This window comes from Dermochelys coriacea, chromosome 6 (genome assembly GCF_009764565.3).
Source record: "Dermochelys coriacea isolate rDerCor1 chromosome 6, rDerCor1.pri.v4, whole genome shotgun sequence".
NCBI classification, from domain to species: Eukaryota; Metazoa; Chordata; order Testudines; family Dermochelyidae; genus Dermochelys; species Dermochelys coriacea.
Genome location: NC_050073.1, coordinates 124,176,402 through 124,192,935, shown reverse-complemented (window position 1 = coordinate 124,192,935; position 16,534 = coordinate 124,176,402). Strand labels below are relative to the sequence as shown.

The 16,534-nt window shown below is 50.5% G+C and overlaps 1 protein-coding gene and 1 long non-coding RNA gene across 2 annotated transcripts; one reads left to right on the top strand and one right to left on the bottom strand.

Moving 5' to 3' along the window:
- Window positions 1–18: 18 nt before the first annotated feature.
- On the bottom strand, window positions 19–9,274 carry LOC122460495. The gene is made up of 3 exons (XR_006281822.1): window positions 8,530–9,274; window positions 4,483–4,488; window positions 19–31 (listed from the first exon to the last, which is right to left on the bottom strand). It is a non-coding gene; the product is annotated as an uncharacterized LOC122460495 (long non-coding RNA).
- Window positions 9,275–14,507: 5,233 nt separating this feature from the next.
- On the top strand, window positions 14,508–16,189 carry MGAT2 (alpha-1,6-mannosyl-glycoprotein 2-beta-N-acetylglucosaminyltransferase). Its single transcript, XM_038407029.2, has one exon. The coding sequence runs from the start codon at window positions 14,743–14,745 to the stop codon at window positions 16,063–16,065; it is 1,323 nt and encodes a 440-aa protein (XP_038262957.1). The 5' UTR covers window positions 14,508–14,742; the 3' UTR covers window positions 16,066–16,189.
- Window positions 16,190–16,534: the final 345 nt, after the last annotated feature.

Sequence of the window (16,534 nt, the reverse complement as noted above, 5' to 3'; positions counted from 1 at the left end):
TTGTCCGTTATGATCTAATGCTTTCCAGTCACTAGTCCCAGTCTCTTATCTTGACCAAGATACTGAAATGTTTAGAGAGCTTCCACGCTCCTAATTCATGTCTTGTCCGTGGCTTGATTGCTCAGAAGCTCTTCTACTGAATAATCTCTAGACTGCTTGTGCCGAAGGAGCTTGGGCGTGTCAGAACATATTACAACTTTGGAGAGGAAATGTAACTTAATTTACATCCCATTTGTCTGATTTTTCTGGAGCCGCATTACTGATTACCCTAGCATGGGCTGTACATTGCCCACCTTTCCAGGTCTCTGAGGCCGGGTCTACATGACAGACCTATATTGGTATAAATGTGTCACTCGGGTGTGAAAAATCCACACTCCCGAGCAAAGTAGTTATACCGACCTAATCCCCTGTGTAGACAATAGTATGTCACCGGGAGAGCTTCTCCGATTGACACAGCTACTGCCTCAAGAGCTCTTTCTGTCAGCAGAGGAACATCTTCACTTAAGCGCTACTGCTGATGCAGTGTTTTAAGCGTAGACTTGCCCTGAGGTAAGACACCATGCTGGCAGTTGCATGTGGACTAAAGTGTGGGAAAACATGGGACAATCGCAGGTTCTACAACGACTGAGCAGGTAAGAAACAAGGATCCTGTCTAGACTGGTCTACAGATTACAGCCAGATGTCCCAAGTTGAACTGATGTCTGAATATTGGGGGCAGCAGACTGATTCAAAGAAAATACTGACTTGTCAGGACAGTTCTTTGCATCTGTCATCCAGACGCTGCCTTTAACTTCATACTGCTTTTCCTCCGACTTCTGCTGGAAGAACCTGGCATAAGTGAATGCCAAAGCAGGCCTACTGACTGGTCATTCATAGTAAATGACACTGGCTGTGTCAGTCAATTTCTAGGGAAAAATAGTTTTCTTCAGGGAAAGAAACCTCCCAAAGCTGGTCAAAACAGTTTGGAAATGTTTAGTTTCATGTTCACTTATACATTTTCTAACACTGGTAGCAATGTCATGTGAGCTTATATACTGTGTTTTCATCATAATATATGTTTGTGAAGCACTATATTAGTAAAGGAAATGATGGATTTAACTATTCTATATTGATATGACTGAAAGAGTTCAAACCAGGAAGTTATATATATACCTATTTATTTAAAACTAATCTCAAGAAACCAAACAAATTAAATGTGAAACAGGTCACACAGAAAGTCTGCTGTAAGGTGAATAAAACAGTGACCTAGCTGATTGCCTCAATCTTAATAGCTAAGGTATTGGTCACTAATTTACAAATGGAATTTTTATGTGCACGGCGTCATCCGTTTTCAAGAATGGGGTGGAGCGGAGAGACAAAGGTATGGACTTCTTAAATATAGCAATAAGAGTTGAGCAAGTCACTTCATGGGGGAGTAATGACTGGCTGGGGGGTTAATGGCCAATATATAGGAAGGAAAGTTGGTGTCATCTTGAACAAAAGTTGGGCAGCTGACTCGGGGAGGGATTATTTTAATCTTGTTTTATGTGGGGGACTCCTCCAGGATTCTTCAGTTGTCTGTCCTCACTTGTGCTGCTGCTTTTCCCATCCAACATGTCTGCCCTTCCTGATGGGGAGAGTTGGATACAATGAATCAAATTGTCTTCACATAATTAACTTCAAAGGGATGAAGCATCAGGAGTGAGGTAATGGGTGCCACAGATCCTCCGGAGTTGTGTGTAGTTTTTGTACCAAGCTCATGACCATAGTATTGGAGCATCTTCCACTATTACATTAAGCATCATAACTAACATCTGTCATGTTCTCTCACTCTGCCCCTAGGTGAATTTTGTGCAGTGGAGTCTTTTTCAATTTATATTAGAGAAGGTGAAGGAAAAAAGTGTGCCATGCACTTGAAGTGGAAGGTGGGGAGGTTTGTGATGGTCTTTAATTCCTGCAGGAGTTGATTCCATGGTTTTGGGTGGGCCTCAGAGTTCTGTCTCCTGCACAGATGAGCTCTACTCTTATTGTGAAAAGTTCCATTGGGCCCAGAGGATCGAGGTTATCAACCACCTCTTCATCCTGAAACTGTAGTTGATCTTTTATGTCCCTTGGTCCCAGGCCATTGAACACCTTAAAGATAAGGACCAAGACTTAGAACTTAGTTCAGTATTCTATGGGAAGCCTGCGTAATGAGTGGCAAACAGGTCTGACATGTTCACAGTCACCAGTGGTGCTGAGATGTGCTGCAGCATTCTGTGCTAGATGAAGTTTCCTAAGCACTGAGGGCTTCATGCACAGATATACTACATTGTTGCAGTCCAGTCGAGATAACGAAGGCATGAATGACTGAGACCATATCATTGTTCATCAGGATGGGAGAGCCTCCCTTAGCCAATCAGAGATGATAGCAGGATCTGTGAGTAAGTGAGAAACCATGAGTCTCCTAAGCTACTTATTGAACTGACAAATTGTGGGTGTGAACCTTCAACCAAAGGAGACTGCAACTCCGAAGTCCAATCCTCTTGCCACAGCACCACCTCTGCCTTGCTTGGGTTCAGCTTCAGCCAGCTGTTCTTTATCCATGAACTGATCTCATCCGAGCACTGGGCCATGTTGGTGGTAGTGATATGGTCGTACGTAGTGAGGAGTAGGTAGAGCTGTGTATTGCTGGCATTTGAGTCCTTGTCATTTGACCAGTTCACTTAATGACCATGAAACACATGAAGGACTTCCCAAAGGGAAGACATGAATAGGTGAAAAACTGCTGCATTCTCATAGGAGTCACTTGCATTTTTATTTAATGTGATTCTGGGAGAACTTCCTATGAAGACTGACTTTCATTTGTATGTTCTTTTATTACGTATCAGAATATTCAATGAAATACACTGTGATCCAACCTAAACACATTGGGTGAGTTGACTTATTTTGATATGTTATGGAGAGACTAACTTCTCTCTTACAATTATGGCGCTCCAATACTTTTAGCCCAAGTCCCTTTTAACTTTTGACTTGAAAATTACTAGGTGTATGCTTAAAGCTAAGGAAAACTTTTTAATACTATGAAGAAACTTGGTCAAGCTGTTTTGGAGTTAAAAATATTAAAATTTATCCTAAACATGGAAACAGTCTGCAACAGCTCCTTAGTTAATCTTGTGACCAGAATTCCATTATAAATCCCTATAACTTTGCATGGGGAAACTATATTGGGATTTACTCTGAATAGACTGGAATCTCTTTTTGCAAATGTGAAAGCAATTAGTCAAATCATTTTGAAGTTAAGGATTCTCGAACATGAGACTTCTTTGAAATGTAATTAGTACCTCACATTTAGCCTTCCACCTTAAAATAAATAATTAAATTAAATAAACAAACTTGACTAACACTGCAATTTTACAGAGCCTAACTTTCAATGGCACTTAACTATCAGCTACCTTTTAAGTGGATTTACTTGATAAAATTAGCCTAGCGCTATCGTACTCCTGGTATCCATTATTGTAATATCAGAGTGCCTCACAATCTTTAATGTTTATCCTCCCTGCACCCCATAAAATTTACAGAAAATCTCCAATTTGAATTTAAGATGGCTAATATGTAGTCTGATTGTTTTGTCTTCATTTAGCCACAAAGCACTTACAAATATGGAAATAAACAATGCTGTTCAAATACCCTCTGTTACAAAACTACAAACAACTATACCTGTAAAACTGTAAATACCACATTGCACAGAGGTTGTGACTAGGCAGCAGTAATCTGCCACAAAATTGATGAGGGTAATGTATGTTTGCTCTAAATTGCAAGGATAGAGATTCACTTCAGGACCAGAGGAATATAAAGAAAACCAGGGAAACTGATCAGCTGAGGGAGAGCAGTGATGAAATGCGGCACTTCCAGCATGGAAAGATGGAGAACTACAATAACAAACTTCCATCAGCTTCTAGGTGAAACGTGAGAGCAGTGCTTTTGTTCAACAGTAGCAATGATAGATAATGCTAGTAAAGGTGGTGAAATAAAACCCTGACAAACATCTGGATTAGGTTTGTCTGCAACTAAAGTCTTCATTTTGAATTTAACACAAAGTTATTAGGTTTATAAACCTATGCAAAGCATAGCTTGCACTAAAACAAAAATTCCCTTCTGTAACCACAAAGTGGTGCTAGAATGCTCCAGCCATCTATGCAATTGTGTGTGAAGAGGGAAGGGATATTTAACCCTCAAAGAAGCATGCTGCATGGGGCACTATCCAGCTACCACCATAACTACTTTAAAGCAGTGGCAGAATGTAGTCTCCGGGTGTTACTTTTAAATATTGTCACTGACTGACTTCCATCGGGGAGGAAAGCTCTAGATCCATTTGCCACAAACTACCTTTTAGCTAATCTTACAGCCACGTCTACGCTACAAAGTTCGGTCAACACAAATTTATGTCAACTTTTGTGTATGCCTTTTACGTATCAGTTTGACTCATGCACACTTGGGAGCTTGCATTGGTGCACATACCACGAGTGCCTGCATTGAAGTAGAATGCAGTGTGCCACAGGTAGGTATCCCAGTGTGCCTTGTGGGATATCAGCAATTTGCCAAGGGATTTAGGGGTCAAGTTCCTACCATGCCACTTTCTCCATCCCATAATGCTTTCAACATACCATAATGTGTGCACTTTTTTTTGTTTTTTTTTAAACTCGGTCTTTGCCATCTCTCTGGCAGATATATGGACCCTGTAGAGATCAGTGGGGTGGCCACTGCTAATACAGGATGCACAATACAATTCTGTATTTGCAGGGCTTGAATGAGTAATACTACAACCACTATTGCAATGAAAAAGAGGCAGAGATGTACTGGATGCTGAGGGACACACTGTGTTAGAGGGGTGGGGAGCCAGGTTGCTGCTCCACACGGTGGATTGCTGTTCCTAGGCCCAAGAAATGAGGACTGATGGGTGGGATTGCATTGTAATGCAGGTTTGGGATGACGAGCAGTGGCTGCAGGACTTTTGAATGCAAAAAGTTATGTTCATGGATCTGTAGGCCGAACTCAAGTCGTCTGAGCCATCCAGTGCAGTGACACCAAAAGGAAAGCTGCACTGACAGTGGAGACAGTTATGCTCTGGGAGCTCGCAATGCCGAATTGCTGTAGGCAATCAGTTTGGAAATGGAAAATCCACAGTGGGGGGGCCATTGCCATCCATGAGTGTATGGAGGTTGTGTCTTATGCTACACAGGACCGTGACTCTGGGTTATATATAGAAAATGATGGATGGATTTTCAGCAGCCTGAACTGCAATGGGCCAATAGACCATGTACGCACATCTGTATTCCTCCAGCAGCCCACCTTGCTACTGTGTAGACCAACAGAAAGGGCTACTTTTCCATAGCTATGCAAATGCTTGTGGATCATCGGGATGCTTCACTCATATTGATGTGTGTTCATCAGGAAAGGTGCATGATGCTGCATCTTTAAGAACACAGGACTTTGTCCCAGCTTGTAGGTTTTGGAATGCTTTCCTGACAGGCAGATTACCACTGGCGATGTAGTGATTCTGGGTGACCCCAGCCTACCCCTTGCTTCCCTGTCTTGTGAAACCGTACACTGGGCACCTGGACAGCCCCAAAGAAAGTTTCAACTATCTGCTCAGCAGTTGCAGAATGACTGCTGACTCGGCTTTGGGTAGAGCAAAGGGATGCTGGTGCTGTTTGCTCAGAGTGGATCTCAGTGAGGCAAACATCCCCTTGGTTAGAGTTGCATGTTATGTACTGTGTAATATCTGTGAGGTGAAGGGGGAAAGGCTACCACTAGTGTGGAAGGGTGAGGTGGACAGGCTGTCTGCTGAATTTGAACAATTACACACAAGGGCTCTTAGAGGAGCTAACTGTGGAGCTATACAGCTAAGGGAGGCCATTTAAAAGACTGTTTTAATGGTCTGTCACAGTAGTGTTGTCTGATGCTTTTATGAGATAGTGTCTTGTGAAATTAAAGATGGATGGGTCTTTGCCTCCCACTCTGAATTCTGTAATGCTAGGCAGTGGTAAACTAATAAAGATATTCAGTTTTCAAAAATAGAACTTTGAGTGCAAAGAAATGGGCAACAAAATTAAGATGCAAACAAACTCAAGGTTAAAAACATTTTACTAACACTGTAACAGAGTGAACCATGCTTCACTTTCATTTTTGCTTGGGGTTTTAAACAGTGAACACCTCCTCATCTATGTAAAACCTATTACAATGGAGTAGCCGGGGCTACACATGCACCTGCCTGTGGATTTCACCAGTTGATATGAGTAGCTCTAGTTCTCCTTGTCCCCTGGTATGGAGTAGTAGGGTGGGGATATTGAGGGGTGTAGGGAGCATCAACTATGGAGTTCTCCAATGATTGGAAAGGCTGATTGGGGTCCTTGGGCATGTAGGTCAGTAATTCTCTGCAACATATGAGTTTGTGGCCTGAGCAAACCCATGATGTCCTGGTTTATTTCCCAGTCTGCATCTCAGTCCTTTTTCCTTTCCAAGTCCTGTGTTCCTCGTTCTTGATCCTTGTCCATGGTCACGGTCATATGGCCCCTCAAAGCTCTGTGTTCACAGTTGGAGGCTGTGGAGTGCACATATCTTCTGTCATCCTCATCATGTCATCTTGATCACCGTCAGACATTCAGTAGGTATGCTGGGTGCATCTCTCTAGGCCACTCCATGAGAGGCTGCTGATTAAAACAGACAGATGCATCATTAGATATTTCAGTAACAACAAAAAGGGAGAGAGAAGTCTCAAAATTCCCTTAAATTATTCCCATCCATATCGTTAATCAGAAATGATAATTGTCACTTTACCATTGGAGTGCCTCACTACAGGAGCTCTGCAGCTCAAACCATGATGAAGGTGGCCTAGTCTAGCAGGGCGGAGGGCTGTTCTGTTGAGTTTGAAGCTTTAAATGCTGAGTGCCCATCCCCATCTGTGGGTTTAGAGTGAGTGCAATAAATAGTGGCAATACTTTCACAGGCAATGGTGCTTTTGGCAATATCTCCCAGCTGCTACTGATGTCCCCAAGCCAGCCAGGCCTATATGCTGTCAGCTGTTAACTGCAATGGTGCCAGAGTGCCATGGGAAAGTCGTCTTTGGCAGTGGAAGATACAAGGTTGCCATCCCTAGAAATCTTTGGGAGAGTTTTTCAGAGTATCTCCATGAAAGTTTCATCAAGAGCTTTCAAGAGGATAAAAGGGACATCCCTATTCAGATTAACAAACTACTCCAGATGGCCTCCCCTGCCTAGCCTAACAAGCCAAAGAACTGAAAAGCAGATGTCACTTCTACCTCTACCTGAGCAGAGAACACTGATCTGCTGGGGATTGTGTGATCAGATTTTCCTACTAATTTCTTAGAAAATAAAACAATAGGGAATAAATTCAAACATAATACCAGTAAAGTAACCAATCAGTGGCTTTGTTCTGTGCACGTGCAGATGGATGGGTGTTGGTTGTAAATGGGGAAAATTGTTAGCAGAGGAAGGGTGGAGAAGTTTTGGGCAACCAAAAGAAAAAAAATACATGTAAGCATGCACATGCTTGCCTGAGCTCCCTTCGTCTTCACCAGTGGTATCATCCGTGCTCAGCTGGTGTGACTGGCATGACTTGATGGAGTTTCAAGCAGCTGACTCATGGTATGATTTGAGTTCCCCGCTGCTTCTTCCCCCTCTTCCTTACTATTCACAGCACGGGCCTCTGCATCTGGCTCCTGTGAAGTGTTTACAGTCATCTGCCAGCTTCTGGTGGGGTCACTGCTAAGTATGGCCTGCAGTTTGCAGTAAAAATGGCAGGTCTGCAGAGCTGCACCATATTTCTAGCTGTCCTCCCTCACCTTCTGATATCCCTGGAGAAGTTCCTTGGCTTGCATATATCATTGCTGCCCCTCTGTGTTGTACTCCTATTTCACCATTCCCTGTGCAATCTGTATGTAGATGTCTGTGTTTCTATGGCTATTCTATAGCTGGGCTTGCACAGCCTCTTGGACTCTCCTGGGTTAGGGGGAGAAGACATCTTGCCTGCTCCTGCTGGGAGCAGGCAAGGTCTTGTAGCTGTGGGGGGCGGGGGAAGAGGGGGGCACTATGGTCAGATGCACGCAATAAAGGTGAGCTGGTAGGTGTGCTGGCCAAGGTGGGCATTCAGGAAAAGGCATTGCTAAAACATTTTTAAAAAGGCAGGGAGGAGTGGGGGGAGAGTGTCTGTGACACAGTAAAATTCAAGGCTGTGACTGAAGCAGCCACTGTCATGGAGATGGGCACTGTGGGACAACTGCTGAAGGACTGTTAGGGTTGACTCAGTAATGCAGTGTCTGTACTCTCACTGCATTGACCTAAGTAGATAAACCATGGCTCTGAGTCGCTTGGGGAAGTGGTGGTAGTGTGTTGCTGTAATAAGGTGCTTATGTCAGCAGGAGACAAACTTTGGTGTAGACATGCACAACTAGGTCAACACAAGTCAACTTGTATAGACCAGGCCTGAGAAATATTTCAGGCCCATCCTTGTAAATTCCTTCTCAGATTTCCTATTACCCTTGCTTTCTACCTTTTACCATTTTAATAATTGCAGATAAATTTAACAGTATGATTTCCATGCATAGTACTCAGCTGTACACTGTCCCAGAGTGTGTACATCTCATTAACTGAGGAGCTCTCGGGTAGCTGCTGTGTTTGTTTGTGGCTAACAAGGACATATTACAAATTACAATATTGTGTTATATGTAGGGCCCTATCAAATTCATGGCCATGAAAAACACATCACGGACTGTGAAATCTGGTCTTCCACCATGAAATCTGGTCTTCTGTGCGCTTTTACCCTATACAATAGAGGTTTCATGGGGGAGACCAACATTTCTCAAATTGGGGGTTCTGACCCAAAAGGGATGGTGCGGGCGGGGTGTCACAAGCTTATTTTAGGGGGGTCATGGTATTGCCACCCTTGCTTCTGCACTGCCTGCAGAGCTGTGTGCCAGAGAGCGGTGGCTGTTGCCCGGGCGCCCAGCTCTGAAGACGGCGCCCCGCCAGCAGCAGCGCAGAATTAGGGGTGGCAATACCAGTCCATGCCACCCTGACTCTTGCACTGCTGCCTTCAGCACTGGGTGGCCGGAGAGTGTCGGCTGTTTAGGGAGGGCCCAGCTCTGCAGGCGGCAGTGCAGAGGGAAGGGTGGCGATACCATACCAGGCCATCCTTACTTCTGCACTGCTGCTGGCGGCGACGCTGCCTTCAGAGCTGGGCTCCCGACCAGCAGCCACCGCTCTCCAGCTGCCCAGTTCTGAAGGCAGCGCTACCACCAGCAGCAGTCCAGAAGTAAGGGTAGCAGTGCCGCAACCCGGCTACAATAACCTTGTGACACCCCCAACTCCTTTTTAGGTCAGAACCCCTAAAATTACAACACTGTGTGAAATTTAAGATTTAAATATCTGAAATCATGATATTTATTATTTTTAAATTCCTAGGACCGTGACATTGACCAAAATGGACTGTGAATTTGGTAGGGCCCTAGTTAAATGGCTTATGTAACAGAACACATGGGTGCTGTGATTTTCTTCTCCACTGCTACTGAAAGCGCAATGAGATTACTTGATGTTGACCTGGTCTGTTCATTCCCTCTGAAGCACCTGGCATTGGCCACTGTCAGAAGACAGAATATTGGGCTACATGGACCTTTGGTCTGACCCAGTATGGCCGTTCTTATGTTCCTATGAGAATGCCTGAGGTGATCTCCTACCAGGCATGAAAGGTTAGAATCAGAGGGTTCAGTGGCCATTGGAATGGGGAGAGTGTGGGGAAACCTCAGGAAAGTGTAGTGGTGGGGGGAGCCTCTTGGGGGAGGGAAGGAGGAACTGAATGAGCAAGGGGATTACTAAAAGCTGTATATTGTCTTAGGAGAAGGGTGAGGCGAATGAAGGTGAGTTGAAGAGGGAATGGGAATCACAAACAAAACCAACAGCAGCAGAGAGAAAAACGGTGAGGAATGTACCTACATGGGTAAGGGTGATTCCAGCTACATCCTTCCTGACTCTCAACTGGGAGGGTTTGAATTGCTGCCTTGGGCCTGCCTTTTGTTTAAAAAAGAAATGAAGTATCTTTCCATTGAGTAAAATGTCCTCTATAACACAGCAGTACAAGCTGGTGAAGGGCAAACGGGAGTTCTATACTGCTCGCTGGTACTGAGCTCCATATATATTTGCCAACCGAAAACGCTGGTAGTGCAGAGTTAGGGTGGCCCTATGGTGTCTCAGGTCCTTCCAGAATGTCAAGCTCTGCTGAACTCAAACCTCTGAAAACCAGGAAATACAGAGCTAACGTACACACTGCCTCTGCAATGCAACCTTAACTCTGTTTCCCTCACAGCCCCCAGAGCTGGCAATAGCCACTGGGAATGTAGCAGTGCCACAGTAAGTAGACATGAAGGACTGTGAGGTGCCATTGTGCTGTATTCCAGATTTGAATGCTACCTTTACCTACATGCACTCCAGGTGTACTCGCTATTGGGGGGTGATGTATTGAATGGTTGATGGATTAGTTGAAGCAGGTTGGAAGAGTTGTCAGTGTGATCTTAGAGGTGCACATTTACCTGGAGGGACAAAGCATGCCTCATTTCAGTCCTGACTTCTGTAGGGTGCATCCGTACTGGTGTGCAGAGATCATGGGGATTGTCCGTATGCTAGAGGCAGATATGACAGTGGTCTCCAGGTCTAGGGAGGGGTAAGTGAAATTAATGTCTTAGAAGGAACCATAAGGGCAAGGGTAGTAACATTTAGCAAGTGTGGGGTAGCTTGAGTGTAGGTCAGGTGAAGGCAGCTCCCGATCGCTATACCTGACCCATATACCCAAGTTTTGCCTTAGCAAAGAGCTGTTCGATTGCGTCATACAGTGTTTATGTGCTCTATTTGCAGAGAGTTCTGCAGCATCTGTGGGTACATCTTCACTGTTTTCACAGGGTCTTACCGGGATGTTGTCCCTAAACTCCTTCCCATCCACCGACAAAATCCTCTCCTCCAGATTAAGTGGTGCTTTCAACCGGGGCTAGTTGGCAGAGTTCTGCTTTCACAATGCAGGTTAAACTACTTAGGTGCCAATAGTCCTCCGTGCCTTCCCACAATCCCCCATGTGCAGAAGGACATTCAGGTTCTCCCATAATTCAGCAGGAAAGAATCAAAGTGTCTCATCATACTGCAGTACAAAAGAACCAGAGGATATGCCTTGAAGTTGGGGGAAGTTCTGCAGCAGAGAGGATGTGACTAAGTGCAGCAAAGAGCTATATGCAAGGGTAGAGAACTAGTGTGTGTGTTATGGGCATGATGGGGTACCACTCAACAGGGCAGAATTGTGGCTGTGTTGGGGAGTGGGGATGGTATATACCTTAACTGTATTCCCTGATCCTCAGAGGGCTGAATGCAGCTGAACTTGCTGTTCTGGAAGGGCATGAGACACCACCAGGCAAGCTTAACTCTGCATTAACTAAGGATGGTTTTTTTTTGTTGTTGGTGGTGAATTTCCTAGTGTTTTAAACAGAAGAACTATTATTTGTAGACAGAGTTTTTAGTTAGGGAGGTATGGTTATCACAGGGGTTTGCAGCTGAACTGATGCTAGGGAAAAGATTCTATGTGGTTCATAAGTGGCTCGCTCTTCCCCTTCCTATAAACTTTGTTATGGTCAAATGATTTATGCTGTGGAATTTTTTGTGTGAAGGTGTGAACTGCGTAGGGAGGGAAAATGCAGACATGGTTATTTCATAGTATTTTGAAAGCGTTATTCCATGTAGGTTACAGTACCTTTAAACACCTAGGAGAAAACTGGCATCTCTTTCTCATCCCCTCTCATTACCCTCTTATCCCCTGCTGGATATAGACCTCTCTACCAGCACTTCCACATCCCACCTCCTTTCTTTCCCATCTTCAGCTGACTCTTAGCAGTATAGGAAACTCAGAGAGGTGTGAAGTGGTCCATTCATCTCAGTGTGCTCTTCTCAGCTGGAGAAGCCCCAGGGAGATGAATGCAGCCTGAAAAATAGGTCTGAGCAGTGTTCAGCTCCAAATGAACTGCTCCAACCATCTCACTGGGTGTTCTCATTTCCCCCCTGCCCCAACTCCTGCAATTACAGCAATTGTGGGCCTATTATGTGCATGAAGTATACCTATTCTCAGCTCCTCACCTTCCTCTCAACACTGTGGCTATGTCTACACTATAGCAGCACCATTGCAGCTATGCTACTGTAGCATAGACACATGGTACTGTGCTGGAAATGATGTGTCGCTGTAGTAAATCCACACCCTCAAGAGGCGGCAGCTAGGTTGAGGGAAGAATTCTTCCATCACCTTAGTGGTATCTACACTGGGGCCTGTGTCAGCTTAACTATGGCCTGATCTACATCTAATAACTAGATTGATAAATGGCCATTTTATTTAGGGCTGAGAAAAATTTCACTCCTTAAGTGCCATAGTTGAGTCAACCTACCCCTTGCTGTAGCTGCAGCTAGGTTGAGAGAAGAATTCTCCTGTCAACCTAACCACTGCCTGCCAGAGAGGTGGATTAACCACAGCAACAAAAACACCCTTTTATCAATGGAGGAAGGAGCATCTATAGCAGAGAAGCACAGCTGCTGCGTCACAGCGGTGCTGCAGGACTGTAGATGTACCCTACCTCTTTCAGGGGTGGGCGTTGTACCTACGTTGGCCTAAGTTGTAGGTGTAGGCCAGGCCTGTGTATTTTGCACCCGCCGGTTCGCAGCTCCCGCGCCTGCGCTCTCAGGGCCGTATACCAAACATCCTGATTTCACCGCTCACTTGGGTCTCTGCAACAACCCTGCCTCTTCTTAGCGCCTCACCCCACCTCGGCCTGGACCATGCGCTGAATATGTTCATTCGCTCAGCGCTGGGGGGACGTATTTGGACAGAAAGGGAGAGGTTGGCGGAAGCAGAGCTGACTCCCCCCATCCCTCACTGCACAGCTCTGTCCCTGTCCTGGGCTGCCCTCCCCTTTCCCCGAGAGCAGCAGGGCAGGGGGCGGCCGTTCCTTCCCCAGGGCGGGAGGCAGCATGGAGGGGACTCACGGGAGGAGGGGGGCTAGGGCCGCCTCTCTTGGCCTCGTAGAGCCCGCTGGAAGAAGGGGGGTTAGTGGGAGGGAAGGGCACAGCTGGTTTCACTTTCCCCGGCCCCGAACCGCGTCACGGGAGGCACCATGCTCAGCTCCCCCGCCAGGCCTTTCCGCTCGGTCAGGGCTTCCGGCGCCCGGAGGACACGGGCTGGGCAAGGTGCCCGGGGGGAGACCGGCCTTGGGGCCACAGGCCCGGCTGGGCTCGCAGAGCGGCGGACGCGGGGCTAGTCAAACCCGCTTACAAAGACTGGTCAGCGGCCCCCGGGGCCGGACCGCTCGGGGGCCGGCGGAGGCTCCGGGGCGGCTGGCCCGACCCGGGCCGGGGGCCCTTCGCAGGCCCAGCCCGGCGCTCGCCTCGCTTTCCGGACCCGGGGCCGCGGCAAGAGGCGGCCTGGGCGGCGCAATCCGGGAGCGGGCGCTCAGCCCGTCCCGGGGACCGCCGGAGGCTCTGCCCGGGGCAGCCAGCGACACTGACGCGGCTGCGCCCCCGGGACGGGACAGGCCCGGCCCGGGCCACGCTCCTCTCCCTCCCCCCCGGGCGCCCCTGGCCCGGGCCACGCTCCCCCCCCGGGGCCCCTGGCCCGGGCCACGCTCCTCCCCCCCCCCGGGGCCCCTGGCCCGGGCCACGCTCCTCTCCCTCCCCCCCGGGCGCCCCTGGCCCGGGCCACGCTCCCCCCCCCCCGGGGCCCCTGGCCCGGGCCACGCTCCTCTCCCTCCCCCCCGGGCGCCCCTGGCCCGGGCCACGCTCCCCCCCCCCGGGCGCCCCTGGCCCGGGCCACGCTCCTCTCCCTCCCCCCCGGGCGCCCCTGGCCCGGGCCACGCTCCCCCCCCGGGGCCCCTGGCCCGGGCCACGCTCCTCCCCCCCCCCCGGGGCCCCTGGCCCGGGCCACGCTCCTCCCCCCCCCCGGGGCCCCTGGCCCGGGCCACGCTCCTCTCCCTCCCCCCCGGGCGCCCCTGGCCCGGGCCACGCTCCTCCCCCCCCCCCGGGGCCCCTGGCCCGGGCCACGCTCCTCTCCCTCCCCCCCGGGCGCCCCTGGCCCGGGCCACGCTCCTCCCCCCCCCGGGCCACGCGCCGCCCCCCCCCCCCCCGGGCGCCCCTGGCCCGGGCCACGCTCCTCCCCCCCCCCCCCGGCGCCCCTGGCCCCGCCCCGGGGGGCTCGGCCGGCCGAGCCGCGCTCAACACCAGCCTGCCCCTGGGGGAGCGGAAGGGGCGGGGCGGGCGGGGCTGAGTGACAGCGCCTTTGACCAATGGGCCAGGGCCCGCGTGCGGCGCGTGCCCTATGGCGGCCGGGGACGTGTCCGGGGTTGGGGGCGGGGCGCGGCCCGGGCATCGCCGTGCCAGTGGGTGGCCGCCTCCCTCCGCGCCGGGCCGCGAGGTGCCGCCGCCGCCGCCGGGGCCGGGGCCGGGGCCGGGGCCATGCGCGCGCCGCGGGCTGGGCGCCCCCGCGCTCCCGGAGGGCCGCGGCGCTGATGCCGGAGGGGCGGCCCCGGGCGTCTCCTCCCCCTTCCGGGCTCGGGCTGGCCGCCGCCGCCGCCGCCGCCGCCGCCTGGGGCGAGCGGGGAGCGCAGCGCCGGCGATGAGCTAGGGGCGGGCCGGGCCGAGCCGAGCCGAGCCGAGCCGAGCGGCAGGCCCCGCTTCCGCCCTCCGCCCCGGGACCATGCGGCTCCGCATCTACAAGCGCAAGGTGCTGCTGCTGCTGGCGCTGCTGGTGGCCGCCTGCGGCCTGGCGCTCTGGGGCAGCCACGGCCGCCAGCGCAAGCCCGAGCCCCCGCGGGACCCCGGCGAGCCGCCCGCGCCCCGCGCCGCCAGCCGGGCCGCCGAGCTCGCCTCCGCCGCCGGCCGCCGGGCCGCCAACGCCTCGGCGCCGCCGCCCAAGGCCGAGCCGGCCAACCGGACGCTGGGCTTCCGCTCGCTCTTCTACCGGCTGAACTTCGACCAGCCCGTGCGCAACCTGGCGCGCTTCCCCCGCCGCCCGGCCGGCGAGCTGGTGCTGGTGGTGCAGGTGCACGAGCGGGCCGAGCACCTGCGGCTGCTGCTGGACTCGCTGCGCCGGGCCCCGGGCGTGGAGGACGCGCTGCTGGTGCTGAGCCACGACCTGTGGTCGGAGGAGCTGAACCGGCTGGCGGCGCAGGTGGAGTTCTGCCAGGTGCTGCAGATCTTCTTCCCCTTCAGCACCCAGCTCTACCCGCGCGAGTTCCCCGGCCACGACCCCCGCGACTGCCCGCGCGACATCGACAGGGCGGCGGCGCTGCGCCTGGGCTGCATCAACGCCGAGTACCCGGACTCCTTCGGCCACTACCGCGAGGCCAAGTTCTCCCAGACCAAGCACCACTGGTGGTGGAAGCTGCACTTCGTGTGGGAGCGGCTGCGGGCGCTGCGGGAGCACCCGGGGCTGGTGCTCTTCCTGGAGGAGGATCACTACCTGGCCCCCGACTTCTACCACGTCCTCAAGCAGCTTTGGGCGCTGAAGCAGCGGGAGTGCCCGGAGTGCCAGGTCCTCTCCCTGGGCGGCTACAACGTGGTGCGGGGCGGCTTCTCCGGCAAAGCCGACAAGGTGGAGATGAAGACGTGGAAGTCCACCGAGCACAACATGGGCATGGCCTTCAGCAGAGACACGTACCAGCAACTGATCGAGTGCACGGATGCCTTCTGCACGTACGACGACTACAACTGGGACTGGACGCTGCAGCATTTGACTATCTCTTGTCTTCCAAAGTTCTGGAAAGTGCTAGTTCCCGAAATCCCCAGGGTTTTTCATACAGGGGACTGTGGCATGCACCACAAGAAATCCTGCAGCCCAGCCACCCAGAGTGCCAAAATCGACTCGCTCTTAAGCAGCAACCAACAGTTCCTGTTTCCTGAAGCAATGAGTGTCAGTAAAAGGTACTCCATGGCCCCTCTCTCCCCTCACGTGAAAAACGGAGGGTGGGGAGATATTAGAGACCATGAACTCTGTAAAAGTTATCGCAGACTGCAGTGAAAATCAAACTCTCAAATAGCCTCTCTTTTGAATTATTCCACACTGTCTTATGGACAAAAGTGTATTAAAGGGGTTTCGGGATTGGTTTCTGCTTTAAGATGAATAAACATTCTTGTAAAAGGTGTCCAAAAATAGTAGTCTTTCATGTTTCCCAGTTAGATTTTTTTTTTTAAATGGGACAGACTCTAGGGCTGAGATCAGCTGGAAAACAAAAATTTAAGCCTAGATACAGAAAGTAGCCATTATGCTGTGCTTACTGACAAGGATAAACAACATTAAAATGCATCTTATCTATTACATTATAGGGCTTTTCACTTTCAGAATCTCTTAAACTCCATGTAAAATACATTTTGAAATGAGTAAATCCATGATACTCAAAGTATGGAGAAGAGTAAGGGTAGAATGGAATAAGCTTGACTGAACTCTAGTCAGTTTGCAGTCCAGCAGCCCTGTACTGTTTTAAATAACT

Excerpts from the sequence above, each read along its gene's own strand:
- MGAT2 (XM_038407029.2), top strand. The coding sequence starts at position 14,743 with ATGCGGCTCCGCATCTACAAGCGCAAGGTGCTGCTGCTGCTGGCGCTG.